This window comes from Ascaphus truei, unplaced genomic scaffold (genome assembly GCF_040206685.1).
Source record: "Ascaphus truei isolate aAscTru1 unplaced genomic scaffold, aAscTru1.hap1 HAP1_SCAFFOLD_257, whole genome shotgun sequence".
Classification (NCBI taxonomy): domain Eukaryota; kingdom Metazoa; phylum Chordata; class Amphibia; order Anura; family Ascaphidae; genus Ascaphus; species Ascaphus truei.
Genome location: NW_027455503.1, coordinates 227,429 through 245,200, shown reverse-complemented (window position 1 = coordinate 245,200; position 17,772 = coordinate 227,429). Strand labels below are relative to the sequence as shown.

Below are 17,772 nucleotides of genomic sequence, written 5' to 3'. Positions count from 1 at the left end.
GAGATAGCGGCTCTAAGGGACACGGTCTGTGCCTCACACCCAGCGACAACGGGGACCACTGACCCAGCCAGTCCCTCCCACTGTAGGGTGACTCAGGCCCTCTCCCCCAGACTGGGTGACAGAGAATACCTCTCGCCCACTGGGCTGTCATCTGTCTTTTGGCCCCTGAGAGGGCGTCGTAACGCACAGGTTGTGATGTTGGTCTCTTCTCTCAGCTGCAGGAGGAGGAGGCCGGGAAGGGCAAGTCGGAGGAAGGTCTGAGACCAGAGACCCACCAACTGATCGAAGCCAGAGCATAGCCAGAGGGGGCTGTCCTAGAGGTAACGGCTCTGTGTGAGACGGCAAACCGCTATCTTGCAGGCAGGAAAATGTGGATTGTGAGCTCCTTGGGATAATGGTTTATTGAAGTGAAACTTCCTTAGTGGCACCTCATTCGTGATGGGGCAAAAATGGATTGTGGAGACAGAAATGAAACGGATGTGACGTCAGTGCTGGCAGTTGAGGCCGGGCTGTGTTCTGGCTCAGCCCAACCCCAACACTGACATCACACCAGCTCCACAAATCAGATGCGGCGGCGGCGGCGATAGCCGCCGGCGCCGCTCCTAACGGGCGCTGCTCCCCCCACATGGCTAATGACATATGCGGCGGCGGCGGCGGCGATAGCCGCCGCGCCGCTCCTAACGGCCGCCATTCCCCCCGCACATCCGCTGCCAAGCCGCGCATGCTCAGTAATCATGGGGACTGGAGGAAAGCCACGCATGCGCAGAAGCGGTTGGCAGCGGCGCCGTTCCCCGCCCGCTGCCACGGCTGTAAACATGTGTTGCCGTTCCCCGTCTGCTGCCCGGGACAGCAGAGACCGCCTGACCGGGACAGCAGAGACCGCCCGACCGGGACAGCCCCCCCCCCTTTCCTAACCCGAATGGGACCTCCCTCCCAGCCCACACATGTGCCCGCCTAACTTCCACTACCGCTGCCATGCCGCGCATGCGCAGAAGCGGCTGGCAGCGGCGCCATTCAGCCCTCCAGTGACGCGGGCGTTTGCGGGCCCCCCAGGAAGCGGTGTTACAAAAACCCGGGCGCAACCCGCGCGGACCCCCCCCCCCCCAGACCCCCCACACACTGACGGACCCCCCCGGACCCCCCACACACTGACGGACCCCCCCACATACTGACTGACCCCCCCCCGGACCCCCCCACACACTGACAGATCCCCTCAGACCTCCACACACACTGACTGACCCCCCCAGACCCCCACACACACTGACTGACCCCCCCAGACCCCCACACACACTGACTGACCCCCCCAGACCCCCACACACACTGACTGACCCCCCCAGACCCCCACACATACTGACTGACCCCCCAGACCACCAAACACACTGACTGACCACCCCAGACCCCCACACACACTGACTGACCCCCCCAGACCCCCACACACATTGACTGACCCCCCCAGACCCCCACACACACTGACTGACCCCCCCAGACCCCCACACACACTGACTGACCCCCCCAGACCCCCACACACACTGACTAACCCCCCAGACCCCCACACACACTGACTGAACCCCCCAGACCCCCACACACACTGACTGAACCCCCCAGACCCCCACACACACTGACTGAACCCCCCAGACCCCCACACACACTGACAGACCCCCACACACACTGCCTGACCCCCCCAGACCCCCACACACACTGACTGACCCCCCCAGACCCCCAAACACACTGACTGACCACCCCAGACCCCCACACACTGACTGACCCCCCAGAGACCCACACACACTGACTGACCCCCACACACACTGACTGAACCCCCCAGACCCCCACACACACTGACAGACCCCCACACACACTGCCTGACCCCCCAGACCCCCACACACACTGCCTGACCCCCCCAGACCCCCACACACACTGCCTGACCCCCCCAGACCCCCACACACACTGACCCCCCCAGAGCCCCACACACACTGACTGACCCCCCCAGACCCCCACACACTGACCCCCACGACCCCCACACACACTCACAGTCACACGCACACTTAGTCACACTCACACGCACACTCACAGTCACACGTACACTCAGTCACACTCACACTCAGTCACACTCACAGTCAGACGCACTCAGTCACACTCACAGTCAGACGCACACGTACAGTCACACGCACACGCATAGTCACACGCACAGTCACACGCACACGCATAGTCACACGCACACTCTCAGTCACACGCACACTCTCAGTCACACGCACACTCTCAGTCACACGCACACTCTCAGTCACACGCACACTCTGTCACCCGCACACTCTGTCACCCGCACACTCTGTCACGCGCACTCTCAGTCACACGCGCACTCTCAGTCACACGCGCACTCTCAGTCACACGCACACTCTGTCACACGCACACTCTGTCACACGCGCACTCTGTCACACGCGCACTCTGTCACACGCGCACTCTGTCACACGCGCACTCTGTCACACGCGCACTCTCAGTCACACGCGCACTCTCAGTCACACGCGCACTCTCTGTCACACGCGCACTCTGTCACACGCGCACTCTGTCACACGCGCACTCTGTCACACGCGCACTCTGTCACACGCGCACTCTGTCACACGCGCACTCTGTCACACGCGCACTCTGTCACACGCGCACTCTGTCACACGCGCACTCTGTCACACGCGCACTCTGTCACACGCGCACTCTGTCACACGCGCACTCTGTCACACGCGCACTCTGTCACACGCGCACTCTGTCACACGCGCACTCTGTCACACGCGCACTCTGTCACACGCGCACTCTGTCACACGCGCACTCTCTCAGTCACACGCGCACACTCTCAGTCACACGCGCACACTCTCAGTCACACGCGCACACTCTCAGTCACACGCGCACACTCTCAGTCACACGCGCACACTCTCAGTCACACGCGCACACTCTCAGTCACACGCGCACACTCTCAGTCACACGCGCACACTCTCAGTCACACGCGCACACTCTCAGTCACACGCGCACACTCTCAGTCACACGCGCACACTCTCAGTCACACGCGCACACTCTCAGTCACGCACACTCTCAGTCACACGCGCACTCTCTCAGTCACACGCGCACACTCTCAGTCACACGCGCACACTCTCAGTCACACGCGCACACTCTCAGTCACACGCGCACTCTCTCAGTCACACGCGCACACTCTCAATCACACGCGCACACTCTCAGTCACACACGCACACTCTCAGTCACACACGCACACTCTCAGTCAAACGCACACTCTCAGTCACACGCACACTCTCAGTCACACGCACACTCTCAGTCACACGCACACTCTCAGTCACACGCACACTCTCAGTCACACGCACACTCTCAGTCACACGCACACTCTCAGTCACACGCACACTCTCAGTCACACGCACACTCTCAGTCACACGCACACTCTCAGTCACACGCACACTCTCAGTCACACGCACACTCTCAGTCACACGCACACTCTCAGTCACACGCACACTCTCAGTCACACGCACACTCTCAGTCACACGCACACTCTCAGTCACACGCGCACACTCTCAGTCACACGCGCACACTCTCAGTCACATGCACAGTCACACGCACAGTCACACGCGGAATTCACACTTAGTGCAAATAGTTAATACAGGGGATGTGTGCCGAGCACGCGCATTCTAAGTCAAATTTATTTGCATTTTGTCATTGAGATTGTATTTTGATTTTTAATTAAAACAACACCAACACCAACACAAATACAATTTCTGTGACAAAAGTCAAAGAAGTTTCACTTACTATGCGCATGCTCAGCACACACAGCTTTTTTTTTATAATCATTTATTTATATTGTGCCAACATACTCTGTAGCGCAGTACAATAGGGTTAGAGCACAAAAACCATTCAAATATAGATGAACATACATTGTTACAGTAGCTAAGGAGAGTCCAACCGCAAGGAGTTATAGTGAAGTGTGACCATAAGGTACAGCGGGATAAGGAGGTCGGTGCGTGTCTGGTAGCTGCTTGTTATGTGAGGGAGTTGGCATTGTGGGAGTGTGCGCAGGTAGAGCTGTGAGAGCAGGTAATGTGTGAGGGAGTTGGTGTTGGGAAGCAGTAAGTGGGAGTGTGCGGAGGTAGAGCTGTGAGAGCAGGTAATGTGTGAGGGAGTTGGGGAAGCAGTAAGTGGGAGTGTGCGGAGGTAGAGCTGTGAGAGCAGGTAATGTGTGAGGGAGTTGGGGAAGCAGTAAGTGGGAGTGTGCGGAGGTAGAGCTGTGAGAGCAGGTAATGTGTGAGGGAGTTGGGGAAGCAGTAAGTGGGAGTGTGCGGAGGTAGAGCTGTGAGAGCAGGTAATGTGTAAGGGAGTTGGGGTTGGGGAAGCAGTAAGTGGGAGTGTGCGGAGGTAGAGCTGTGAGAGCAGGTAATGTGTGAGGGAGTTGGTGTTGGGAAGCAGTAAGTGGGAGTGTGCGGAGGTAGAGCTGTGAGAGCAGGTAATGTGTGAGGGAGTTGGGGAAGCAGTAAGTGGGAGTGTGCGGAGGTAGAGCTGTGAGAGCAGGTAATGTGTGAGGGAGTTGGGGAAGCAGTAAGTGGGAGTGTGCGGAGGTAGAGCTGTGAGAGCAGGTAATGTGTGAGGGAGTTGGGGAAGCAGTAAGTGGGAGTGTGCGCAGGTAGAGCTGTGAGAGCAGGTAATGTGTGAGGGAGTTGGGGAAGCAGTAAGTGGGAGTGTGCGGAGGTAGAGCTGTGAGAGCAGGTAATGTGTGAGGGAGTTGGGGAAGCAGTAAGTGGGAGTGTGCGGAGGTAGAGCTGTGAGAGCAGGTAATGTGTGAGGGAGTTGGTGTTGGGGAAGCAGTAAGTGGGAGTGTGCGGAGGTAGAGCTGTGAGAGCAGGTAATGTGTGAGGGAGTTGGTGTTGGGGAAGCAGTAAGTGGGAGTGTGCGGAGGTAGAGCTGTGAGAGCAGGTAATGTGTGAGGGAGTTGGTGTTGGGGAAGCAGTAAGTGGGAGTGTGCGGAGGTAGAGCTGTGAGAGCAGGTAATGTGTGAGGAAGTTGGGGAAGCAGTAAGTGGGAGTGTGAGGAGGTAGAGCTGTGAGAGCAGGTAATGTGTGAGGGAGTTGGTGCTGGGGAAGCAGTAAGTGGGAGTGTGCGGAGGTAGAGCAGTGAGAGCAGGTAATGTGTGAGGGAGTTGGGGAAGCAGTAAGTGGGAGTGTGCGGAGGTAGAGCTGTGAGAGCAGGTAATGTGTGAGGGAGTTGGGGAAGCAGTAAGTGGGAGTGTGCGGGGGTAGAGCTGTGAGAGCAGGTAATGTGTGAGGGAGTTGGGGAAGCAGTAAGTGGGAGTGTGCGGGGGTAGAGCTGTGAGAGCAGGTAATGTGTGAGGGAGTTGGGGAAGCAGTAAGTGGGAGTGTGCGGAGGTAGAGCTGTGAGAGCAGGTAATGTGTGAGGGAGTTGGGGAAGCAGTAAGTGGGAGTGTGCGGAGGTAGAGCTGTGAGAGCAGGTAATGTGTGAGGGAGTTGGGGAAGCAGTAAGTGGGAGTGTGCGGAGGTAGAGCTGTGAGAGCAGGTAATGTGTGAGGGAGTTGGGGAAGCAGTAAGTGGGAGTGTGCGGAGGTAGAGCTGTGAGAGCAGGTAATGTGTGAGGGAGTTGGGGAAGCAGTAAGTGGGAGTGTGCGCAGGTAGAGCTGTGAGAGCAGGTAATGTGTGAGGGAGTTGGGGAAGCAGTAAGTGGGAGTGTGCGGAGGTAGAGCTGTGAGAGCAGGTAATGTGTGAGGGAGTTGGGGAAGCAGTAAGTGGGAGTGTGCGGAGGTAGAGCTGTGAGAGCAGGTAATGTGTGAGGGAGTTGGTGTTGGGGAAGCAGTAAGTGGGAGTGTGCGGAGGTAGAGCTGTGAGAGCAGGTAATGTGTGAGGGAGTTGGTGTTGGGGAAGCAGTAAGTGGGAGTGTGCGGAGGTAGAGCTGTGAGAGCAGGTAATGTGTGAGGGAGTTGGTGTTGGGGAAGCAGTAAGTGGGAGTGTGCGGAGGTAGAGCTGTGAGAGCAGGTAATGTGTGAGGAAGTTGGGGAAGCAGTAAGTGGGAGTGTGAGGAGGTAGAGCTGTGAGAGCAGGTAATGTGTGAGGGAGTTGGTGCTGGGGAAGCAGTAAGTGGGAGTGTGCGGAGGTAGAGCTGTGGGAGCAGGTAATGTGTGAGGGAGTTGGGGAAGCAGTAAGTGGGAGTGTGCGGAGGTAGAGCTGTGAGAGCAGGTAATGTGTGAGGGAGTTGGGGAAGCAGTAAGTGGGAGTGTGCGGAGGTAGAGCTGTGAGAGCAGGTAATGTGTGAGGGAGTTGGGGAAGCAGTAAGTGGGAGTGTGCGGGGGTAGAGCTGTGAGAGCAGGTAATGTGTGAGGGAGTTGGGGAAGCAGTAAGTGGGAGTGTGCGGGGGTAGAGCTGTGAGAGCAGGTAATGTGTGAGGGAGTTGGGGAAGCAGTAAGTGGGAGTGTGCGGGGGTAGAGCTGTGAGAGCAGGTAATGTGTGAGGGAGTTGGGGAAGCAGTAAGTGGGAGTGTGCGGAGGTAGAGCAGTGAGAGCAGGTAATGTGTGAGGGAGTTGGGGAAGCAGTAAGTGGGAGTGTGCGGAGGTAGAGCTGTGAGAGCAGGTAATGTGTGAGGGAGTTGGGGAAGCAGTAAGTGGGAGTGTGCGGGGGTAGAGCTGTGAGAGCAGGTAATGTGTGAGGGAGTTGGGGAAGCAGTAAGTGGGAGTGTGCGGGGGTAGAGCTGTGAGAGCAGGTAATGTGTGGGGGAGTTGGGGAAGCAGTAAGTGGGAGTGTGCGGAGGTAGAGCAGTGAGAGCAGGTAATGTGTGGGGGAGTTGGGGAAGCAGTAAGTGGGAGTGTGTGGAGGTAGAGCTGTGAGAGCAGGTAATGTGTGAGGGAGTTGTGGAAGCAGTAAGTGGGAGTGTGCGGAGGTAGAGCTGTGAGAGCAGGTAATGTGTGAGGGAGTTGGGGAAGCAGTAAGTGGGAGTGTGCGGAGGTAGAGCTGTGAGAGCAGGTAATGTGTGAGGGAGTTGTGGAAGCAGTAAGTGGGAGTGTGCGGAGGTAGAGCTGTGAGAGCAGGTAATGTGTGAGGGAGTTGGGGAAGCAGTAAGTGGGAGTGTGCGGAGGTAGAGCTGTGAGAGCAGGTAATGTGTGAGGGAGTTGGGGAAGCAGTAAGTGGGAGTGTGCGGAGGTAGAGCTGTGAGAGCAGGTAATGTGTGAGGGAGTTGGGGAAGCAGTAAGTGGGAGTGTGCGGAGGTAGAGCTGTGAGAGCAGGTAATGTGTGAGGGAGTTGGGGTTGGGGAAGCAGTAAGTGGGAGTGTGCGGAGGTAGAGCTGTGAGAGCAGGTAATGTGTGAGGGAGTTGGGGAAGCAGTAAGTGGGAGTGTGAGGAGGTAGAGCTGTGGGAGCAGGTAATGTGTGAGGGAGTTGGGGAAGCAGTAAGTGGGAGTGTGCGGAGGTAGAGCTGTGAGAGCAGGTAATGTGTGAGGGAGTTGGGGTTGGGGAAGCAGTAAGTGGGAGTGTGCGGAGGTAGAGCTGTGAGAGCAGGTAATGTGTGAGGGAGTTGGGGAAGCAGTAAGTGGGAGTGTGCGGAGGTAGAGCTGTGAGAGCAGGTAATGTGTGAGGGGAGTTGGTGTTGGGGAAGCAGTAAGTGGGAGTGTGCGGAGGTGGAGCTGTGAGAGCAGGTAATGTGTGAAGGAGTTGGCGTTGGGGAAGCAGTAAGTGGGAGTGTGCGGAGGTAGAGCTGTGAGAGCAGGTAATGTGTGAGGGAGTTGGAGTTGGGGAAGCAGTAAGTGGGAGTGTGCGGAGGTAGAGCTGTGAGAGCAGGTAATGTGTGAGGGAGTTGGGGAAGCAGTAAGTGGGAGTGTGCGGAGGTAGAGCTGTGAGAGCAGGTAATGTGTGAGGGAGTTGGGGAAGCAGTAAGTGGGAGTGTGCGGAGGTAGAGCTGTGAGAGCAGGTAATGTGTGAGGGAGTTGGGGTTGGGGAAGCAGTAAGTGGGAGTGTGCGGAGGTAGAGCTGTGAGAGCAGGTAATGTGTGAGGGAGTTGGGGAAGCAGTAAGTGGGAGTGTGCGGAGGTAGAGCTGTGAGAGCAGGTAATGTGTGAGGGGAGTTGGTGTTGGGGAAGCAGTAAGTGGGAGTGTGCGGAGGTGGAGCTGTGAGAGCAGGTAATGTGTGAAGGAGTTGGCGTTGGGGAAGCAGTAAGTGGGAGTGTGCGGAGGTAGAGCTGTGAGAGCAGGTAATGTGTGAGGGAGTTGGCGTTGGGGAAGCAGTAAGTGGGAGTGTGAGGAGGTAGAGCTGTGGGAGCAGGTAATGTGTGGGGGAGTTGGGGAAGCAGTAAGTGGGAGTGTGCGGAGGTAGAGCTGTGAGAGCAGGTAATGTGTGAGGGAGTTGGGGTTGGGGAAGCAGTAAGTGGGAGTGTGCGGAGGTAGAGCTGTGAGAGCAGGTAATGTGTGAGGGAGTTGGGGAAGCAGTAAGTGGGAGTGTGCGGAGGTAGAGCTGTGAGAGCAGGTAATGTGTGAGGGAGTTGGGGAAGCAGTAAGTGGGAGTGTGCGGAGGTAGAGCTGTGAGAGCAGGTAATGTGTGAGGGAGTTGGGGTGGGGAAGCAGTAAGTGGGAGTGTGCGGAGGTAGAGCTGTGAGAGCAGGTAATGTGTGAGGGAGTTGGGGAAGCAGTAAGTGGGAGTGTGCGGAGGTAGAGCTGTGAGAGCAGGTAATGTGTGAGGGAGTTGGGGAAGCAGTAAGTGGGAGTGTGCGGAGGTAGAGCTGTGAGAGCAGGTAATGTGTGAGGGAGTTGGGGAAGCAGTAAGTGGGAGTGTGCGGAGGTAGAGCAGTGAGAGCAGGTAATGTGTGAGGGAGTTGGGGAAGCAGTAAGTGGGAGTGTGCGGAGGTAGAGCTGTGAGAGCAGGTAATGTGTGAGGGAGTTGGGGAAGCAGTAAGTGGGAGTGTGCGGAGGTAGAGCTGTGAGAGCAGGTAATGTGTGAGGGAGTTGGGGAAGCAGTAAGTGGGAGTGTGCGGAGGTAGAGCTGTGAGAGCAGGTAATGTGTGAGGGAGTTGGGGAAGCAGTAAGTGGGAGTGTGAGAAGGTAGAGCAGTGAGAGCAGGTAATGTGTGAGGGAGTTGGTGTTGGGGAAGCAGTAAGTGGGAGTGTGCGGAGGTAGAGCTGTGAGAGCAGGTAATGTGTGAGGGAGTTGGTGTTGGGGAAGCAGTAAGTGGGAGTGTGCGGAGGTAGAGCTGTGAGAGCAGGTAATGTGTGAGGGAGTTGGTGTTGGGGAAGCAGTAAGTGGGAGTGTGCGGAGGTAGAGCTGTGAGAGCAGGTAATGTGTGAGGGAGTTGGGGAAGCAGTAAGTGGGAGTGTGCGGAGGTAGAGCTGTGAGAGCAGGTAATGTGTGAGGGAGTTGGGGAAGCAGTAAGTGGGAGTGTGCGGAGGTAGAGCTGTGAGAGCAGGTAATGTGTGAGGGAGTTGGTGTTGGGGAAGCAGTAAGTGGGAGTGTGCGGAGGTAGAGCTGTGAGAGCAGGTAATGTGTGAGGGAGTTGGGGAAGCAGTAAGGGGAGTGTGCGGAGGTAGAGCTGTGAGAGCAGGTAATGTGTGAGGGAGTTGGGGAAGCAGTAAGTGGGAGTGTGCGCAGGTAGAGCTGTGAGAGCAGGTAATGTGTGAGGGAGTTGGGGAAGCAGTAAGTGGGAGTGTGCGGAGGTAGAGCTGTGAGAGCAGGTAATGTGTGAGGGAGTTGGTGTTGGGGAAGCAGTAAGTGGGAGTGTGCGGAGGTAGAGCTGTGAGAGCAGGTAATGTGTGAGGGAGTTGGGGAAGCAGTAAGCAGTAAGTGGGAGTGTGCGGAGGTAGAGCAGTGAGAGCAGGTAATGTGTGAGGGAGTTAGTGTTGGGGAAGCAGTAAGTGGGAGTGTGCGGAGGTAGAGCTGTGAGAGCAGGTAATGTGTGAGGGAGTTGGGGAAGCAGTAAGTGGGAGTGTGCGGAGGTAGAGCTGTGAGAGCAGGTAATGTGTGAGGGAGTTGGGGAAGCAGTAAGTGGGAGTGTGCGGAGGTAGAGCTGTGAGAGCAGGTAATGTGTGAGGGAGTTGGGGAAGCAGTAAGTGGGAGTGTGCGGAGGTAGAGCTGTGAGAGCAGGTAATGTGTGAGGGAGTTGGTGTTGGGGAAGCAGTAAGTGGGAGTGTGCGGCGGTAGAGCTGTGAGAGCAGGTAATGTGTGAGGGAGTTGGTGTTGGGGAAGCAGTAAGTGGGAGTGTGCGGAGGTAGAGCTGTGAGAGCAGGTAATGTGTGAGGGAGTTGGGGAAGCAGTAAGTGGGAGTGTGCGGAGGTAGAGCTGTGAGAGCAGGTAATGTGTGAGGGAGTTGGGGAAGCAGTAAGTGGGAGTGTGCGGAGGTAGAGCTGTGAGAGCAGGTAATGTGTGAGGGAGTTGGGGAAGCAGTAAGTGGGAGTGTGAGGAGGTAGAGCAGTGAGAGCAGGTAATGTGTGAGGGAGTTGGGGAAGCAGTAAGTGGGAGTGTGGGGAGGTAGAGCTGTGAGAGCAGGTAATGTGTGAGGGAGTTGGGGAAGCAGTAAGTGGGAGTGTGCGGAGGTAGAGCTGTGAGAGCAGGTAATGTGTGAGGGAGTTGGGGAAGCAGTAAGTGGGAGTGTGCGGAGGTAGAGCTGTGAGAGCAGGTAATGTGTGGGGGAGTTGGGGAAGCAGTAAGTGGGAGTGTGCGGAGGTAGAGCTGTGAGAGCAGGTAATGTGTGAGGGAGTTGGGGAAGCAGTAAGTGGGAGTGTGCGGAGGTAGAGCTGTGAGAGCAGGTAATGTGTGAGGGAGTTGGGGAAGCAGTAAGTGGGAGTGTGAGGAGGTAGAGCTGTGAGAGCAGGTAATGTGTGAGGGAGTTGGCGCTGGGGAAGCAGTAAGTGGGAGTGTGCGGAGGTAGAGCTGTGAGAGCAGGTAATGTGTGAGGGAGTTGGGGAAGCAGTAAGTGGGAGTGTGCGGAGGTAGAGCTGTGAGAGCAGGTAATGTGTGAGGGAGTTGGGGAAGCAGTAAGTGGGAGTGTGCGGAGGTAGAGCTGTGAGAGCAGGTAATGTGTGAGGGAGTTGGGGAAGCAGTAAGTGGGAGTGTGCGGAGGTAGAGCTGTGAGAGCAGGTAATGTGTGAGGGAGTTGGGGAAGCAGTAAGTGGGAGTGTGCGGAGGTAGAGCTGTGAGAGCAGGTAATGTGTGAGGGAGTTGGGGAAGCAGTAAGTGGGAGTGTGCGGAGGTAGAGCTGTGAGAGCAGGTAATGTGTGAGGGAGTTGGTGTTGGGGAAGCAGTAAGTGGGAGTGTGCGGAGGTAGAGCTGTGAGAGCAGGTAATGTGTGAGGGAGTTGGGGAAGCAGTAAGTGGGAGTGTGCGGAGGTAGAGCAGTGAGAGCAGGTAATGTGTGAGGGAGTTGGGGAAGCAGTAAGTGGGAGTGTGCGGAGGTAGAGCAGTGAGAGCAGGTAATGTGTGAGGGAGTTGGGGAAGCAGTAAGTGGGAGTGTGCGGAGGTAGAGCTGTGAGAGCAGGTAATGTGTGAGGGAGTTGGGGAAGCAGTAAGTGGGAGTGTGCGGAGGTAGAGCTGTGAGAGCAGGTAATGTGTGAGGGAGTTGGGGAAGCAGTAAGTGGGAGTGTGCGGTGGTAGAGCTGTGAGAGCAGGTAATGTGTGAGGGAGTTGGGGAAGCAGTAAGTGGGAGTGTGCGGTGGTAGAGCTGTGAGAGCAGGTAATGTGTGAGGGAGTTGGCGTTGGGGAAGCAGTAAGTGGGAGTGTGCGGAGGTAGAGCTGTGAGAGCAGGTAATGTGTGAGGGAGTTGGGGAAGCAGTAAGTGGGAGTGTGCGGAGGTAGAGCTGTGAGAGCAGGTAATGTGTGAGGGAGTTGGGGAAGCAGTAAGTGGGAGTGTGCGGAGGTAGAGCTGTGAGAGCAGGTAATGTGTGAGGGAGTTGGGGAAGCAGTAAGTGAGAGTGTGCGGAGGTAGAGCTGTGAGAGCAGGTAATGTGTGAGGGAGTTGGGGAAGCAGTAAGTGGGAGTGTGCGGAGGTAGAGCTGTGAGAGCAGGTAATGTGTGAGGGAGTTGGGGAAGCAGTAAGTGGGAGTGTGCGGAGGTAGAGCTGTGAGAGCAGGTAATGTGTGAGGGAGTTGGGGAAGCAGTAAGTGGGAGTGTGCGCAGGTAGAGCTGTGAGAGCAGGTAATGTGTGAGGGAGTTGGGGAAGCAGTAAGTGGGAGTGTGCGGAGGTAGAGCTGTGAGAGCAGGTAATGTGTGAGGGAGTTGGGGAAGCAGTAAGTGGGAGTGTGCGGAGGTAGAGCTGTGAGAGCAGGTAATGTGTGAGGGAGTTGGTGTTGGGGAAGCAGTAAGTGGGAGTGTGCGGAGGTAGAGCTGTGAGAGCAGGTAATGTGTGAGGGAGTTGGTGTTGGGGAAGCAGTAAGTGGGAGTGTGCGGAGGTAGAGCTGTGAGAGCAGGTAATGTGTGAGGGAGTTGGTGTTGGGGAAGCAGTAAGTGGGAGTGTGCGGAGGTAGAGCTGTGAGAGCAGGTAATGTGTGAGGAAGTTGGGGAAGCAGTAAGTGGGAGTGTGAGGAGGTAGAGCTGTGAGAGCAGGTAATGTGTGAGGGAGTTGGTGCTGGGGAAGCAGTAAGTGGGAGTGTGCGGAGGTAGAGCAGTGAGAGCAGGTAATGTGTGAGGGAGTTGGGGAAGCAGTAAGTGGGAGTGTGCGGAGGTAGAGCTGTGAGAGCAGGTAATGTGTGAGGGAGTTGGGGAAGCAGTAAGTGGGAGTGTGCGGGGGTAGAGCTGTGAGAGCAGGTAATGTGTGAGGGAGTTGGGGAAGCAGTAAGTGGGAGTGTGCGGGGGTAGAGCTGTGAGAGCAGGTAATGTGTGAGGGAGTTGGGGAAGCAGTAAGTGGGAGTGTGCGGAGGTAGAGCTGTGAGAGCAGGTAATGTGTGAGGGAGTTGGGGAAGCAGTAAGTGGGAGTGTGCGGAGGTAGAGCTGTGAGAGCAGGTAATGTGTGAGGGAGTTGGGGAAGCAGTAAGTGGGAGTGTGCGGAGGTAGAGCTGTGAGAGCAGGTAATGTGTGAGGGAGTTGGGGAAGCAGTAAGTGGGAGTGTGCGGAGGTAGAGCTGTGAGAGCAGGTAATGTGTGAGGGAGTTGGGGAAGCAGTAAGTGGGAGTGTGCGCAGGTAGAGCTGTGAGAGCAGGTAATGTGTGAGGGAGTTGGGGAAGCAGTAAGTGGGAGTGTGCGGAGGTAGAGCTGTGAGAGCAGGTAATGTGTGAGGGAGTTGGGGAAGCAGTAAGTGGGAGTGTGCGGAGGTAGAGCTGTGAGAGCAGGTAATGTGTGAGGGAGTTGGTGTTGGGGAAGCAGTAAGTGGGAGTGTGCGGAGGTAGAGCTGTGAGAGCAGGTAATGTGTGAGGGAGTTGGTGTTGGGGAAGCAGTAAGTGGGAGTGTGCGGAGGTAGAGCTGTGAGAGCAGGTAATGTGTGAGGGAGTTGGTGTTGGGAAGCAGTAAGTGGGAGTGTGCGGAGGTAGAGCTGTGAGAGCAGGTAATGTGTGAGGGAAGTTGGGGAAGCAGTAAGTGGGAGTGTGAGGAGGTAGAGCTGTGAGAGCAGGTAATGTGTGAGGGAGTTGGTGCTGGGGAAGCAGTAAGTGGGAGTGTGCGGAGGTAGAGCTGTGAGAGCAGGTAATGTGTGAGGGAGTTGGGGAAGCAGTAAGTGGGAGTGTGCGGAGGTAGAGCTGTGAGAGCAGGTAATGTGTGAGGGAGTTGGGGAAGCAGTAAGTGGGAGTGTGCGGAGGTAGAGCTGTGAGAGCAGGTAATGTGTGAGGGAGTTGGGGAAGCAGTAAGTGGGAGTGTGCGGGGGTAGAGCTGTGAGAGCAGGTAATGTGTGAGGGAGTTGGGGAAGCAGTAAGTGGGAGTGTGCGGGGGTAGAGCTGTGAGAGCAGGTAATGTGTGAGGGAGTTGGGGAAGCAGTAAGTGGGAGTGTGCGGGGGTAGAGCTGTGAGAGCAGGTAATGTGTGAGGGAGTTGGGGAAGCAGTAAGTGGGAGTGTGCGGAGGTAGAGCAGTGAGAGCAGGTAATGTGTGAGGGAGTTGGGGAAGCAGTAAGTGGGAGTGTGCGGAGGTAGAGCTGTGAGAGCAGGTAATGTGTGAGGGAGTTGGGGAAGCAGTAAGTGGGAGTGTGCGGGGGTAGAGCTGTGAGAGCAGGTAATGTGTGGGGGAGTTGGGGAAGCAGTAAGTGGGAGTGTGCGGAGGTAGAGCTGTGAGAGCAGGTAATGTGTGAGGGAGTTGGGGAAGCAGTAAGTGGGAGTGTGCGGGGGTAGAGCTGTGAGAGCAGGTAATGTGTGGGGGAGTTGGGGAAGCAGTAAGTGGGAGTGTGCGGACGTAGAGCAGTGAGAGCAGGTAATGTGTGGGGGAGTTGGGGAAGCAGTAAGTGGGAGTGTGTGGAGGTAGAGCTGTGAGAGCAGGTAATGTGTGAGGGAGTTGTGGAAGCAGTAAGTGGGAGTGTGCGGAGGTAGAGCTGTGAGAGCAGGTAATGTGTGAGGGAGTTGGGGAAGCAGTAAGTGGGAGTGTGCGGAGGTAGAGCTGTGAGAGCAGGTAATGTGTGAGGGAGTTGTGGAAGCAGTAAGTGGGAGTGTGCGGAGGTAGAGCTGTGAGAGCAGGTAATGTGTGAGGGAGTTGGGGAAGCAGTAAGTGGGAGTGTGCGGAGGTAGAGCTGTGAGAGCAGGTAATGTGTGAGGGAGTTGGGGAAGCAGTAAGTGGGAGTGTGCGGAGGTAGAGCTGTGAGAGCAGGTAATGTGTGAGGGAGTTGGGGAAGCAGTAAGTGGGAGTGTGCGGAGGTAGAGCTGTGAGAGCAGGTAATGTGTGAGGGAGTTGGGGTTGGGGAAGCAGTAAGTGGGAGTGTGCGGAGGTAGAGCTGTGAGAGCAGGTAATGTGTGAGGGAGTTGGGGAAGCAGTAAGTGGGAGTGTGAGGAGGTAGAGCTGTGGGAGCAGGTAATGTGTGAGGGAGTTGGGGAAGCAGTAAGTGGGAGTGTGCGGAGGTAGAGCTGTGAGAGCAGGTAATGTGTGAGGGAGTTGGGGTTGGGGAAGCAGTAAGTGGGAGTGTGCGGAGGTAGAGCTGTGAGAGCAGGTAATGTGTGAGGGAGTTGGGGAAGCAGTAAGTGGGAGTGTGCGGAGGTAGAGCTGTGAGAGCAGGTAATGTGTGAGGGGAGTTGGTGTTGGGGAAGCAGTAAGTGGGAGTGTGCGGAGGTGGAGCTGTGAGAGCAGGTAATGTGTGAAGGAGTTGGCGTTGGGGAAGCAGTAAGTGGGAGTGTGCGGAGGTAGAGCTGTGAGAGCAGGTAATGTGTGAGGGAGTTGGAGTTGGGGAAGCAGTAAGTGGGAGTGTGCGGAGGTAGAGCTGTGAGAGCAGGTAATGTGTGAGGGAGTTGGGGAAGCAGTAAGTGGGAGTGTGCGGAGGTAGAGCTGTGAGAGCAGGTAATGTGTGAGGGAGTTGGGGAAGCAGTAAGTGGGAGTGTGCGGAGGTAGAGCTGTGAGAGCAGGTAATGTGTGAGGGAGTTGGGGTTGGGGAAGCAGTAAGTGGGAGTGTGCGGAGGTAGAGCTGTGAGAGCAGGTAATGTGTGAGGGAGTTGGGGAAGCAGTAAGTGGGAGTGTGCGGAGGTAGAGCTGTGAGAGCAGGTAATGTGTGAGGGGAGTTGGTGTTGGGGAAGCAGTAAGTGGGAGTGTGCGGAGGTGGAGCTGTGAGAGCAGGTAATGTGTGAAGGAGTTGGCGTTGGGGAAGCAGTAAGTGGGAGTGTGCGGAGGTAGAGCTGTGAGAGCAGGTAATGTGTGAGGGAGTTGGCGTTGGGGAAGCAGTAAGTGGGAGTGTGAGGAGGTAGAGCTGTGGGAGCAGGTAATGTGTGGGGGAGTTGGGGAAGCAGTAAGTGGGAGTGTGCGGAGGTAGAGCTGTGAGAGCAGGTAATGTGTGAGGGAGTTGGGGTTGGGGAAGCAGTAAGTGGGAGTGTGCGGAGGTAGAGCTGTGAGAGCAGGTAATGTGTGAGGGAGTTGGGGAAGCAGTAAGTGGGAGTGTGCGGAGGTAGAGCTGTGAGAGCAGGTAATGTGTGAGGGAGTTGGGGTGGGGAAGCAGTAAGTGGGAGTGTGCGGAGGTAGAGCTGTGAGAGCAGGTAATGTGTGAGGGAGTTGGGGAAGCAGTAAGTGGGAGTGTGCGGAGGTAGAGCTGTGAGAGCAGGTAATGTGTGAGGGAGTTGGGGAAGCAGTAAGTGGGAGTGTGCGGAGGTAGAGCTGTGAGAGCAGGTAATGTGTGAGGGAGTTGGGGAAGCAGTAAGTGGGAGTGTGCGGAGGTAGAGCTGTGAGAGCAGGTAATGTGTGAGGGAGTTGGGGTGGGGAAGCAGTAAGTGGGAGTGTGCGGAGGTAGAGCTGTGAGAGCAGGTAATGTGTGAGGGAGTTGGGGAAGCAGTAAGTGGGAGTGTGCGGAGGTAGAGCTGTGAGAGCAGGTAATGTGTGAGGGAGTTGGGGAAGCAGTAAGTGGGAGTGTGCGGAGGTAGAGCTGTGAGAGCAGGTAATGTGTGAGGGAGTTGGGGAAGCAGTAAGTGGGAGTGTGCGGAGGTAGAGCTGTGAGAGCAGGTAATGTGTGAGGGAGTTGGGGAAGCAGTAAGTGGGAGTGTGCGGAGGTAGAGCTGTGAGAGCAGGTAATGTGTGAGGGAGTTGGGGAAGCAGTAAGTGGGAGTGTGCGGAGGTAGAGCTGTGAGAGCAGGTAATGTGTGAGGGAGTTGGGGTGGGGAAGCAGTAAGTGGGAGTGTGCGGAGGTAGAGCTGTGAGAGCAGGTAATGTGTGAGGGAGTTGGGGAAGCAGTAAGTGGGAGTGTGCGGAGGTAGAGCTGTGAGAGCAGGTAATGTGTGAGGGAGTTGGGGAAGCAGTAAGTGGGAGTGTGCGGAGGTAGAGCTGTGAGAGCAGGTAATGTGTGAGGGAGTTGGGGAAGCAGTAAGTGGGAGTGTGCGGAGGTAGAGCAGTGAGAGCAGGTAATGTGTGAGGGAGTTGGGGAAGCAGTAAGTGGGAGTGTGCGGAGGTAGAGCTGTGAGAGCAGGTAATGTGTGAGGGAGTTGGGGAAGCAGTAAGTGGGAGTGTGCGGAGGTAGAGCTGTGAGAGCAGGTAATGTGTGAGGGAGTTGGGGAAGCAGTAAGTGGGAGTGTGCGGAGGTAGAGCTGTGAGAGCAGGTAATGTGTGAGGGAGTTGGGGAAGCAGTAAGTGGGAGTGTGAGAAGGTAGAGCAGTGAGAGCAGGTAATGTGTGAGGGAGTTGGTGTTGGGGAAGCAGTAAGTGGGAGTGTGCGGAGGTAGAGCTGTGAGAGCAGGTAATGTGTGAGGGAGTTGGTGTTGGGGAAGCAGTAAGTGGGAGTGTGCGGAGGTAGAGCTGTGAGAGCAGGTAATGTGTGAGGGAGTTGGTGTTGGGGAAGCAGTAAGTGGGAGTGTGCGGAGGTAGAGCTGTGAGAGCAGGTAATGTGTGAGGGAGTTGGGGAAGCAGTAAGTGGGAGTGTGCGGAGGTAGAGCTGTGAGAGCAGGTAATGTGTGAGGGAGTTGGGGAAGCAGTAAGTGGGAGTGTGCGGAGGTAGAGCTGTGAGAGCAGGTAATGTGTGAGGGAGTTGGTGTTGGGGAAGCAGTAAGTGGGAGTGTGCGGAGGTAGAGCTGTGAGAGCAGGTAATGTGTGAGGGAGTTGGGGAAGCAGTAAGGGGAGTGTGCGGAGGTAGAGCTGTGAGAGCAGGTAATGTGTGAGGGAGTTGGGGAAGCAGTAAGTGGGAGTGTGCGCAGGTAGAGCTGTGAGAGCAGGTAATGTGTGAGGGAGTTG

The 17,772-nt window shown here is 56.3% G+C and overlaps 1 protein-coding gene across 1 annotated transcript in view; it reads left to right on the top strand.

Annotated features, from left to right (window-relative positions):
* KRTCAP3 (keratinocyte associated protein 3) overlaps positions 1–17,772 on the top strand; it is a 96,116-nt gene that overhangs the window by 30,001 nt on the left and 48,343 nt on the right. The window contains exon 6 of the mRNA XM_075582825.1: positions 216–320. Within this exon, the coding sequence (XP_075438940.1) occupies positions 216–299 (84 nt within the window). The 3' untranslated portion in view covers positions 300–320. The remainder of the gene's footprint in view (positions 1–215; positions 321–17,772) is intronic.